This window comes from Callionymus lyra, chromosome 17 (genome assembly GCF_982586985.1).
Source record: "Callionymus lyra chromosome 17, fCalLyr1.hap1.1, whole genome shotgun sequence".
Lineage (NCBI taxonomy): Eukaryota > Metazoa > Chordata > Actinopteri > Syngnathiformes > Callionymidae > Callionymus > Callionymus lyra.
The window spans coordinates 8,554,882-8,567,100 of NC_141834.1; the positions used below are offsets into that span (position 1 = coordinate 8,554,882).

General features: G+C 36.6%; 1 protein-coding gene across 3 annotated transcripts in view; it reads left to right on the top strand.

The window, feature by feature from the left end:
• The first annotated feature begins 463 nt into the window (after nucleotides 1-463).
• LOC148062330 (mitogen-activated protein kinase-binding protein 1-like) overlaps nucleotides 464-12,219 on the top strand; it is a 29,320-nt gene continuing 17,564 nt past the window's right edge. For all 3 annotated transcript variants that reach the window (XM_087812624.1, XM_087812623.1, XM_087812622.1), the window contains exons 1-12: nucleotides 464-564; nucleotides 910-1,026; nucleotides 3,404-3,495; nucleotides 5,056-5,118; nucleotides 5,185-5,242; nucleotides 7,212-7,382; nucleotides 7,472-7,609; nucleotides 8,770-8,952; nucleotides 9,792-9,943; nucleotides 10,031-10,211; nucleotides 10,437-10,580; nucleotides 11,975-12,162. In XM_087812624.1, coding sequence (XP_087668750.1) covers nucleotides 529-564; nucleotides 910-1,026; nucleotides 3,404-3,495; nucleotides 5,056-5,118; nucleotides 5,185-5,242; nucleotides 7,212-7,382; nucleotides 7,472-7,609; nucleotides 8,770-8,952; nucleotides 9,792-9,943; nucleotides 10,031-10,211; nucleotides 10,437-10,580; nucleotides 11,975-12,162 — 1,523 coding nt within the window. In that variant the 5' untranslated portion in view covers nucleotides 464-528. The remainder of the gene's footprint in view (nucleotides 565-909; nucleotides 1,027-3,403; nucleotides 3,496-5,055; nucleotides 5,119-5,184; nucleotides 5,243-7,211; nucleotides 7,383-7,471; nucleotides 7,610-8,769; nucleotides 8,953-9,791; nucleotides 9,944-10,030; nucleotides 10,212-10,436; nucleotides 10,581-11,974; nucleotides 12,163-12,219) is intronic.

Consider the following 12,219-nt stretch of genomic DNA (forward strand, 5'->3'; position numbering starts at 1 on the left):
ATGTATTTACATACATTATTTCAATACGTTTAAGGTATTTTTATCCTTGAAAACAGAGGAGTTAGAAACAAAAACTATTAAACAAAATTTACAAAATTAAAAATAAACATTCTCGTTGATGCATCTTGCTTTTTACTCCGCATGCGCAACTTTTCTAAACTATTCGCCATGTTTGTTTTTGTTATTACTCATTTATAAATCCGCATGTGGACGATCAATTAAAAGCCAGGGCGTTTCCCTGCAGTTTCAAAAATGTTGTATAACAGTGTGTTTAATCCCAGGGGGTATAATTGCATTAGTCTTAATCTGTCAATGGCCAGGGCAGGTAATTCAAATGGCGACAGAGATTAGAGACAAACAACCCGCCATGACAGCGCCTCGGGGGGGAGGGGGGTGTAATTGACGTGACGTCATCTGTGGGCGCGGTCTAGTGGAGGAGCAGCCGCACGTGCTACTGCGAAGTTTCCGCAAATATTTAATTTTAATTTCACTTAAACACTATTTTTGTTGATACATTTGATTAAAGAAATGTTGGGTCATGGCACTTGTAACGCCAAAGTCGCGGTGAGTAATCGTCATCACTCCGCCACACAAAAGACGTAAACATCCGCTATTCATCTTCTTGAAGATCTTTGCATAAAGATCTATTTATCTTCCTAAAGATCTTAACATAAAGATCTATTCGTCTTCTAAAGATCTTTCCATAATCCCGTTAAAACAACAGTGAGTTCCTGATGTGATCAAGGCTCGATCATAAGGTGGAGGAGGTAGAAAGACACACAGTAAAGTCCTTGTAAAAGAGCTTAAGTTCGCCACATGTCGTAGTCCTGCCTACTTTGTTAAACCTCCACACTCTGAGCTCTGCTGCTGCAGGATCAACTTCTCTGGAGGACTCGTTCTGTTCCGCAGGTGCTGCAGGGAAAAATGCCCGGAGATGGATTCACGATCACGAGTCGAATACGGAATTTGTTGCGATCTCCTTCCATCAAGCAGAAGAAGAACAAGAGGGAACATCTCGAGAGCAAGGTAACCAGTGTGTGTCACAACAATACATACCATAATATACTCGCTGACACTCTTTAACACATGTAATGTATAATAATTACACTGTTTGCGATAAAATGCAACGTAATTATTTGGTTAACATCAATGTGGAATTAAAAAAAAAAGAGCATTACTCCTCAAGATACATATTTATTCACTTATTCAGCTCATATCTGTGTGAACTTTTATTTTGAATCCCTGATTTTATTTATCTAGTTTTATTTTAATTCATGTAGAATTGGTTTAAAATCATTGAACCGTCCTATTACTGATTTAAAAACTGTTCTAAGATAAGAAAGTATATTATTTTCAAGCTCAATATTTGGAATAATATATTTTTAGAAACTTGCATAAAAGGGCTTGGCATCGATATACTGAATGTGGTTTGAAGGAAAAGTGATTTTCTGCATAAAAAGAGTGGTTATTTCTGTAGTTTAATTGTAGGTAAACTTCAGAATTAAAGGGGAAAATCTTGAAAATCTATTTTTCTAAACCAAAAATTACTTCGTCTTTTATTTCAAGGAAACAGTGGAACATTTCAAAAGTAAAACTTAATTCTGGAATAGACAAAAGCATCTTCCTACGGAGGACTGTGGTTTGAACAAATTCCTGAGATTCTTCTTCCCTCGATTTATTAATACATTTTCGGTATTCTTTTGTAGATTTTTCCTGATTCTCTTGGTTAAGTATGATGACAGTCACAGACCTCATCATTCCTCTAGACGCCAAGACATTTATCTTATCAGATGCACGATTAAGATCACTTGGAATTTATTTTTCCATTACCTGAGCATTACTTCGTATTTATTGATAAATCGCGTGAGAGAATCTTTAAAAGGAACAAACCCTTAAAGCTGCGTCACTAACTGTTACTGTTTATTCACTTTGTTGACGTTGCTGACTCATGTCGCCGTCCTCGCAAGATGTTGGTTTGGGATGAAACTACTGGAAATCCTTTGATTTGATTTTAAATATACTTGAGTAGATAGTTTTTTTCTGTGACTGTTGTGTTGGAGCTTCACACCAAAATATAGGAGACAGATATAAAGAGGAAAAATAAGTCTTGATATGATGGATAAAAATATAATTAGGATATCAACTAGTTGACAGGCCGATATAAACATGAGTGAAAAAATATGTAGTTTGATAATTATTATTTACCTTTTATGCATTCTGTTTAGATGATCTTCATATGAATCCAAACATATTTTAATGAACTAGTGTAAAAACATATGAACATGATATAAATCGAAATATATTTTAATAAACTACTTTAAAAACATATGAAAATAATATAAATCGAAATATATTTTAATTAACTATTGTAAAAACATATGAAAATAATACAAATCGACATTTATTTTAATTAATTAGTGTAAAAACATGTGAAAATAATATAAATCGAAATATATTTTAATTAACTAGTGTAAAAACATATGAACATGATATAAATCGAAATATATTTTAATAAACTACTGTAAAAACATATGAAAATAATATAAATCGAAATATATTTTAATTAACTAGTGTAAAAACATATGAATATGATATAAATCGAAATATATTTTAATTAACTAGTGTAATAACATATGAAAATAATATAAATCGAAATATATTTTAAATAACTAGTGTAAAAACATATGAAAATAATATAAATCGAAATATATTTTAAATAACTAGTGTAAAAACATATGAATATGATATAAATCGAAATATATTTTAATTAACTAGTGTAAAAACATATGAATATGATATCAATCGAAATATATTTTAATGAACTAGTGTAAAAACATATGAATATGATATAAATGTATTGAATGACAAATAGATGTATTGACCAAAAGGTTTACTTGTCAAAAGAACAGATTATTTAAAAAAAAAAAGTGCATGTTGACCGAAAATAAAAGGATTTAAAGCACAAGTCAGAAATATTAAAACATCATCAGATTTACTAAATTCTGGAGACCTCATGGTCAGAATGCTGAACTAAACTACGTTTTACAAATTAATAACACATTTTAATTGATGTCAGACAGCAAAACGATGTAGCATTTAGTGCTGCATCCACAGAGGGAACTTGGTTGTTGGTTCTATTCCCAGCGGAGGCAACTCTGGTGAGATTCATTGGATTATAAAAATAAGTTGTTCTTTAGAGGGTTTTCTTCTTGTGTGGAGCGTGTATGCTCATGTGCTGGACAAGAGAGCTGTCCATGATGTCCCCTGTGTCTCGCCCTAACTAGCTGGGATAGGCTCAAGCCTGTGGGAATAAGCAACTGAATATTTTGTCTTAAGATAAAACCACTTTTTGTTTGTAATTGTTGATAAGATCATGAGTAACGTTGATCTTGTTTCCTGTCAGGTGACCCTGGAGAAGGTCTTGGGCATCACCGCTACAGGAAACGGTGGCTTTGCCTGTGACCCCAAATCTGGTCTGGTGGCGTATCCTGCAGGGTGAGTTATCAAGTCTGACCTTTGTGTCGACATCCTCACACACTTGAGTGCAAACACACTTCTACACACAGTGGGGGGGGGGGGTTTCAGAAGCAAAACAACACCCCCCCCTCCCCCTAAAAAAAACCGTGTTACTTAAAAGTAATTGATTTATGTAGAATTTAAGTCACAAACATTTTGGAGATGAAGGTGAATGAGGAGCTTTGTTAAGTGTTCGCGCACATATGTGCAGCAGGTGTGCGTCTCACCGCGAGCCACCTGCCGTCTCGCTCGGCAAGCTGTGAGCCCACAAACGCTGGCACGGACTGCACCGACGGTTGCTCACCGAGAGGTCAAAGGTCAACGGCAAGAAGCTAGCAAATACATTGAAAACAGACAACACGATCGCATAAAACGAACAGCTTGATTTTTAGAAGAACTGTCAAAGGTGAATGGGTTTTAAGCGTTTAAATGTATTTTTTTTCTTCTTCTCTAGTCGAAAAAAAGGAGACGTTAGGGTTAAGGATAAGCTAATTACACCACGGCTTGTTTTTCAATGTCATCGCATTAAGTAGCCATTTTCTTTGTCTGCACCGAACCACGGTGTGAGAAATTAATATTCCAAAGGGAAATATATATATATATATAATATATTGTAACTGCTGCAAGGCTGTGTCCAGCCAAACAAAAAGAACTAATGAAAATGAAGAGACTGAATAAATGGGGAAAACTAAATATTTAAGGACGTTATAAAAAAAACATATATTATAATTTCTTTAAATATTTTTAAAAGAAGTAGAAAACGAGAAAATTAAAACAATTATACTCTGACTTCACAAGTACATTTTTCTCAATGAAACATGTTTCAAATGAAATTTCTTTAAATGGCTGCTTAAGCTTAACCCTTGTGTTATCTCAGGGTCAATGTGACCCTTAGGCCTGGAAACAAATGTGTTTGTGGTATCCTTTGTGTTGTCTCTTTGTCATGATGAACACAAGGGATACCACAAGCTTATTTGTTTCCGGGGCCTACGGGTCACCTTGACCCTGAGATAACACACTGGTTAAGGTTCTTTAACCCTTTTAATTCTTTCTTTTTTCTTTGCCATGGTGTTTCACTAACATCAGCCATGTTCAAGTCACACTTTAAAAGCCACTGGAAATGTTTGTCAAAGGTTCCTCAAGAACAGTATATTGATTGTACAGTGTGAGGAAATGTTTGCTTGCCTCGCTGAAAAAATAATAGAAACCATCTGTAGCCAGTGGTTGCCATGTTCTCACTTTATGGATCATTCAGCGTTTTTCTCTATTGGTGTTTGGTGTGTCCCTGCTAAGTCAAGTATCTGAAAAGGAACTTTGTTGTTGTCCTACTTCTCACAGAAACCTCCAACAAACAAATCATGTTCAATAACAGATCAGCAGCGATTAGTCAAATAAAGCTCATTTCTGCATATTTGTGGCCGAGCAAAGAGTCTTACATCAGAGTTTAAATGTGTTTACGCAGCGCCTGGGAAACAAGAGTTTCTCCTGCCCTTTAAATCTGGCATTATTGAAAAGATCATTTGAACAATTTGTCTGCAGGTGTGTTGTGGTGTTGCTGAACCCGAAGAACAACACACAGCATCACCTGATCAACAGTTCCAGGTGAGGCGAACGCATCCGCGGAGAGCGTTGGCGCCGAAAGATTATTAACCCGTTTCATCTTCGCAGGAAGACCATCACAGCGCTCTCTTTCTCCCCCGATGGCAAACACTTGGCCACCGGAGAGGTGAGTTTTCGATCATGATCCTCATTAGATGGTAGATCCGTCAAATGTTCAATCAGTCTGCACGTCGTTGTGCTTCGGCCTCTTTAAGCTACTAAGACTTCTCTTGAGTTAAGTGGATGAACGTCCACAGGGTTCCATGATGCAACAGGGCAAAGTTAACCACCATAATAACCGCTTTGTTTTACCTTTTTCGCTCTCGTGACATTACACGGTTTATTTAATTAGTTTTTTCACAATTTTAAATTTTGGTAAAGGTTCACTCAACCTTTATTTTGAAACAGGAAACAATAATGTTTCTATTTACACATCATCCTGCTTTTTGCTCGGGGAGCTGATGTCATAAATCAATTAATTTGCAAATTACGACAAATACGTATTATTTGAGGTTATTTTAATGCTAGAATTTACGTTTTTAAACACAAACTTTAAATCTACAAACACCAGAACCACCTTTAGCACACATTTCATACATCCAACAACAACAACCTCAAAACAATGAATAGAAAAGCAGATTTATTTTGGCTTTTATTTGAGGATTCTTCATGGTTAACGCTTCGCTAGAACGTCACATCTAATCTTTAGTTCGCTGCTTTCTATTGGTGTTTGGTGTGTCCCTGCTAAGTCAAGTATCTGAAAAGGAACTATGTTTTATTGATTCGATCTTTCAAATGTCATGTTCAAAAAGTTATTTTACAAACAATTGAAACAATATAAAAATACATTCGGCAAAACTTTGTAGCATCAAAGATACAGGCAAATAAATTGTCCTCCTGTGACTGAGTGTCTGTGATGTTCCTGTCTGTGTAATATATGACTGTTGTGATGGAGCACAGCATGGTTATGACTTCAATCTCTCACTTGTTTTGTTCTGTTTCTGGAGGGTTTAAATAAGTGTTGCTGCCTCAAGACAACCTGTTGCAGGTTGATCATGATCATGACCTTAACTATCCCTATAATGAGTATAAAGAAGATGAAAAACTGACTTAGGTTTCTTTTTATAATATCTATTTTATAAAGATTTGCTTTGATACATGATTTGAAATAAGCAAACCCTTTACAACAAACCTGTGGCCATCTGTGGATATTCTGTGGCTCTCGATTTATATTCTAAATGCAGGGAAAGCAAGGGACAACAACTTTATTACTCTTTGAATAGGGTTATGATTGACCTGCAAAGTTGAATTTGCGACATACATGCAAATTTTCTTTTATAGAGGAAAGCTTTCAGATTTTTGTACATAAAAAAAAAAGTAATTGTAAAGGTAGGTCAACTTCACCAACATGTGTGTATCAACAATCTGACACCACGGACTGGAACCAGGGAACTCATGCAGTGGCCCCTTGTGTCGATTGCTAATAGGGTGTCATTAGCCTATCAAGAGAGAGACAATAAAAGATGGATAAAAATTCCCGAAATACACGGAACAACAAAAGTAATTTACTCAGGTAACAAGGATACCAAAAAGTAATATTTATGTTTTTATTTATTTGACTTTAAATACTCAATATAAATAAACAAATGTGTGAAAAAGAATGATACGGAATATCTGTATTAAAATGCAAAACATATAAAAATAGTAGAAAAGCATTTTATAATGTATTATTTTATATCATTAAAAATAAAGGTTAAAATTCGCTTTCCCTCCAATAACCAGAGTTCAACAGACCTCTTCTATATTCTGCAACATGTTTCTCTACGTCCTTTTTTCTCCGCTCGGTTGTGACCTTGAGTCAGGCCGTGTCAGACCAAGAGAGTAAACAAATACCTGGTTCACCTTTTTAACGCTGCGTGGAGAGTTTAGTGGGCAGGTCAAAGGTCAAATAACTGTGTTCAGTGAGGAGAGGGCAGAGGTGAGAGAGGATAATGGCTGTGGGGAGAATGGATGCCGAGGGTCGGCAGGAAGTGCCACAGACAACAAAGACCTGATCGGCGAAGCCCAGAAACTCGATGTGTTTTTTTCCCCTGCAGAGCGGCCACCTCCCGGCCGTGCGGCTGTGGGACGTTTCCGAGCGGAGGCAGGTGGCCGAGCTCCAGAAGCACAAGTATGGCATCTCCTGCGTGGCCTTCTCCCCGAACAACAAGTACATTGTCAGCGTGGGCAACCAGCACGACATGATGGTCAACGTCTGGGCGTGGAAGGTGCAACAAAAGTCACGCTCGCCAAAACACGGAGTCACAAGTCTGGTCTTTTCAACGCTTGTTTTTTTTTTGTTCTTCCTCACTCTTAGAAAGACATCGTGGTGGCAGCCAATAAAGTGTCCAGCAAGGTGACGGGCGTGTCGTTCTCCGAGGACAGCTCCTACTTTGTGACTGTTGGGAACAGACACGTCAAGTTCTGGTATCTGGATCAGTGCAAGGCCAACAAGGTGTGTTTTACTGGGAGATTCCTTCTCTCTCAAGTTAGCTATTCACAACACTGGCTTGTAAAGTCACTAAAATCACCAAGAATATATATATATCAGTTAGATCATAAAATTGAATGGTTTAATTAAAATTTAAAAAAGTTAAAACTTATTTTATCTTTGAATAATGTTTTTGAATAATTGAATTCAATAATTTCTGCATTGAAAGGCTGCATTTGTTTTTGTTCTGTAATTCAATTCAATCGTTTTTATATTGAAAGGTTGATTTTTTTAAATATTGAAACAGTGAAAAAGTGGCTGATGTAAGTGAAACGCCATGGCAGAGAAAAAAGAAAGAATTAAAAGGGTTAAAGAACCTTAACACGTGTCTTATCTCAGGGTCAAGGTGACCCGTAGGCCCGAAACAAATAAGCTTGTGGTATCCCTTGTGTTCATCTTGTCCATGAGACAACACAAAGGATACCACAACCACATTTGTTTCCAGGCCTAAGGGTCACCTTGACCCTGAGATAACACAAGGGATAAGCTTAAGCAGCCACTTTTATTTATTTATATAATTCAATTAAAGATGTAAATATATTAAAAAAAAATGAATGATTTTGTTTTTCAACATTCAGTTATATTCAGATATTATAATTCCAATCTTTTTACATGTGATTCTATTTTGTTTTTGTCTTGTGGCACTGTTATACAAACACTTTACTTTACTAAGAGTTCATAAATATTTCATTTATAAAATGCATTTAGAATATCAAACCCTTTGAAAATAAATACAGAATTAAATACAATGTTTTTGAACCTTGTTGGTTTAATTAAAATATTAAATAGAAAATAAAAAACTACCTTTTTAAGATAGAAATGTTGATATTAAAGAAAAAATCCAATGCTTAAAAACACATATACATATTAAATGTTTCAATATTAAAAATGTTAAATTCAACCATTGAATATTACGATGGCTCTGATATACTTCCATAAAAGCAACTTTTCCATTCCGTGGAAGAAAGAAACTGTTATTTTATTTCTGAACTGGAGCATATGTACTTTGATGAACAAACCTTTTACTTCTATTATTTTCAAGTATAAATAAATAGTATAAATAATTATGCCAGAATGGCGTTTGAAATAAAGCCACAGAGCTGATGTGATTCTGTCGTCGACAGGTCAGCGACCCGGTGCCTCTGATGGGCCGCTCCGGGCTTTTAGGAGAACTTCGGAACAACTTCTTCTGCGACGTAGCGTGTGGACGAGGAGCGAAGTCCGGCTCCACGTTTTGCATCACGTCCTCCGGACTGTTGTGTGAACTCAACAGCAAGAGGATGTTGGATAAATGGGTGGATTTAAGGGTGAGTCCGTCAGAATTGAATTGAAAAAATGTTTCTAAAAAAACAGTGTGACTTTAGACATTTAGTAAAGATGTCAGAGGTCATCTGTTTGGAAACATTCTTTATACAATTTCTACTCTGAATTCAAATTAGTTTTATGCATAAAACTGCAAAACCTGTAGGCATTTAAGCCGACCTTTGACTGTATTTATGCAGCCCTGATGAAGTTACATGACGCTGGTAAACTGATTTTTATTTTCCAATATCTGACACAATTTTTATCTTATGCCTTTTTTATTTCTTTATTATTTGTTCAACTCTGAACATATATCAAACTTTTCCTTTTTTTGTCATTATTTATTTTAAATATGTCAAAATAAATCAAAAGAAAAGTGAAATAAAGGGAATTTAAGAATGAAATAAAGTGTCTTAATATGTGATTATGGTTCTTTTATGATTCATTTTATGTATATCTGAAAAATAAAATAAACATTTTGTTTGTAAAGAAGTAAATCCATCAACTTAATAATCTGTCTTTGTTCTTTAACATTTGTTTGATGTTAGATTAATAATATTTATTATTCAATGGCTTCTTAGGAAAGTGAATTTCTCATCTCTGATTAAAGCCCTGTATTGTATTTCATGTACAAATTACATCAATACATTAATTTGTAACATTATTTTCTTTCTTAAGAAAATGTAATGATTATTTAAACATTGATTTAAACAAGAAGGAACTTCCGGTTCTGTCGTATTTTCATTTGAACTGACTGGACTCCTCATTCATATTTAATGCTCCAGACTATTACCGGGCCAGACAGGATGTGTATTCGTCTAATTGCTCGTGTCAAATGACCTAGACGGGCGTGGCCCAATCGCTGACTCTCTCCGAGGACATGATTTTCTGCGGCTGCGCCGACGGAACCGTTCGGACCTTTGACCCCGCCGACCTCTGCTTTATCTGCACGCTGCCGCGGCCGCACAAGCTCGGCTGTGACGTGACAAAGTCCAGGTGAGGAGGGAAGAGCTCAGGGTGTCCCTGGCCGCCGGCCACTGCAGGATCTACGTGCTAAACTGTTCCCTATCAACCCTCCCTCAGCAGCCTCCTCTCCGACAACCGCTACCCAGACTGCATTGCGGTCACCTACGACAATGTCAGCCAGTGGCTCAGCTGTGTGTACAACGACCACAGTGTGTACGTGTGGGATGTGAGAGACGTCCACAGGGTGGGGAAGGTGCACTCGGCCCTCTTCCACGCCGCTTGTGTCTGGGACCTGGAGGTAAATACTGACTGTGACTAATGCCGGCGCTCCAGAGTAGAGTCAATAACAACACTGGGCTGTTTTTAGAAATTGATTGAACGCTGTGATTCAGCAGGAAACAGGAGATGATGACAATAAAACCAGAGATGGAACTTAGAAAAACGCTAAAATAACTCACTTTAGTTTGGATTTAAAAAAGACCATTTCTACTAGTAGATGTGTCTAATGTCTTTCCTTTTACAGATGTATCCAGATGTTCAAGGGCCGCCAGGAGCTTCGATGCCAGCAGGTTCATTCATTAGCTGCTCAGCTGATAACACCATCCGACTGTGGAACACCGAGGGCTGCAGCCAAACGCATCTTCCTTCTCCCAACATTTTAAGTTGTGTGAGTTTTTCGCTCTAAACATTTCATATCGAAGCCGAGTCTCTCCATTCAAATGATGATGTTAAAAAAAAAATATTACGAACTATCAATGAGTCACTTTCATTTAATTATAAATCTACACTTTTGAGACATTTTTACTGGACAATTCTTCCTTACTGATTCAACAATATTTAAAAAAAAAGTGTATAGATAGATGGACTTTATTAATCCCTCTGAAGATCTTCTTCAGGAAATTGTGTTTCCAGTTCATAGCAGACGATAGTTTTATAAGAACAAGAACAAAGTGCAAGGGATGACAAAGTACAAATATAAAGAACATAGATCTAGAGTATAATATCTTTAATCAGACTTGCAGCACAGATTTATGTAACGCTTACAAGTTCTGGCTGTTACAGAGACACTGTTTTTAATTAAGTTACATCACATTCAATACACAAGCTACTTTTAATGAAGTGCAAAAACAAATGCATAGATATTAATTAGTAATGACTATTATAATAGTCGCTGTTAGAAACATTATTATTAGTGGTTTTATTCTGATTTCTTGAGGGCCACCTTGTAGAGGCCTAGGGCCGCATGTGCCCGCCCCCCCCACACAAGTGTTTTATCAGCTGTAATGTTCATTCATTCATATTCACTTTTCATTTAATTTTCATTTTCTTTAATGATTAATCTCTTATGGCGGTTACGGGCTGAAGTCTATCCCAGTTATTTTTGGGAGAGAGGCGGGGGACACCCTGGACAGGACACTAGTTTGTGGCAGGCCACACAAAGACACACAAACATTCACACACACACTCATACCTTTCTATTTCAAGTTCCAACAATCAACCTTGGTATATTTTGGACTGTGGGAGGAAACCCTGTAATGTTCAATGAAATATAATAATTATTAAAGTAATTAAAATCAAAATTATTTTATATCAATACATAGGTGAGTGTGTTTATGAAAGCTTGTGGGTCTTTGTGTTGCCCAGCAAAATGCTTGCGACCTGCTTATCCCTGCCTCTCACCCTAAGTAGCTGGGATAGGCTCCAACCCAGGAGCCAGCGGTAGAAAATAAATGGATTATTAAAATTGTTCATTTTATTCAGTCTATTAAAATGCTACAATTGCTAGATTAGCTTGTTGGTAACTGCTAGCTGCAGTTGGGTGACAAAAATAAATAGGATAATAAGGATTTAGATCAAATATAGCATTGCATTTTATTTTTAAGGATCACAGAATATGAACTCTTTTTTTTAAATATGTCGCTGCAAAAAGGCTTTCATGAATTGACAATGTGTTTATTTGGTGGCTGAAGCTATAAAGGAGTTTAATAAATGGATAATAACAATAATTTTTCAAAAAAAGTAGGCATTTAAAAATGATAAATGAGTGATGATGTGCTTCAGGATCTCCAGAACATCATCTACGTCGACGACAACACAAACCACCTCAAGGACACGGACAACATGACGGCGGTGAACGTGGATAAACCAGGAGAGGTTCAGAGCGCGGAGAGCAGAGCCGGCATCCGGACCATCTGTGTCAGCCCAGACGGTAAACACCTGGCATCTGGCGATCGCAACGGGATGCTCAGGTAGGACAAAAAAGGATTACACATGAACGTTTCGCTTAAGTTTCAACAAATCGTGTT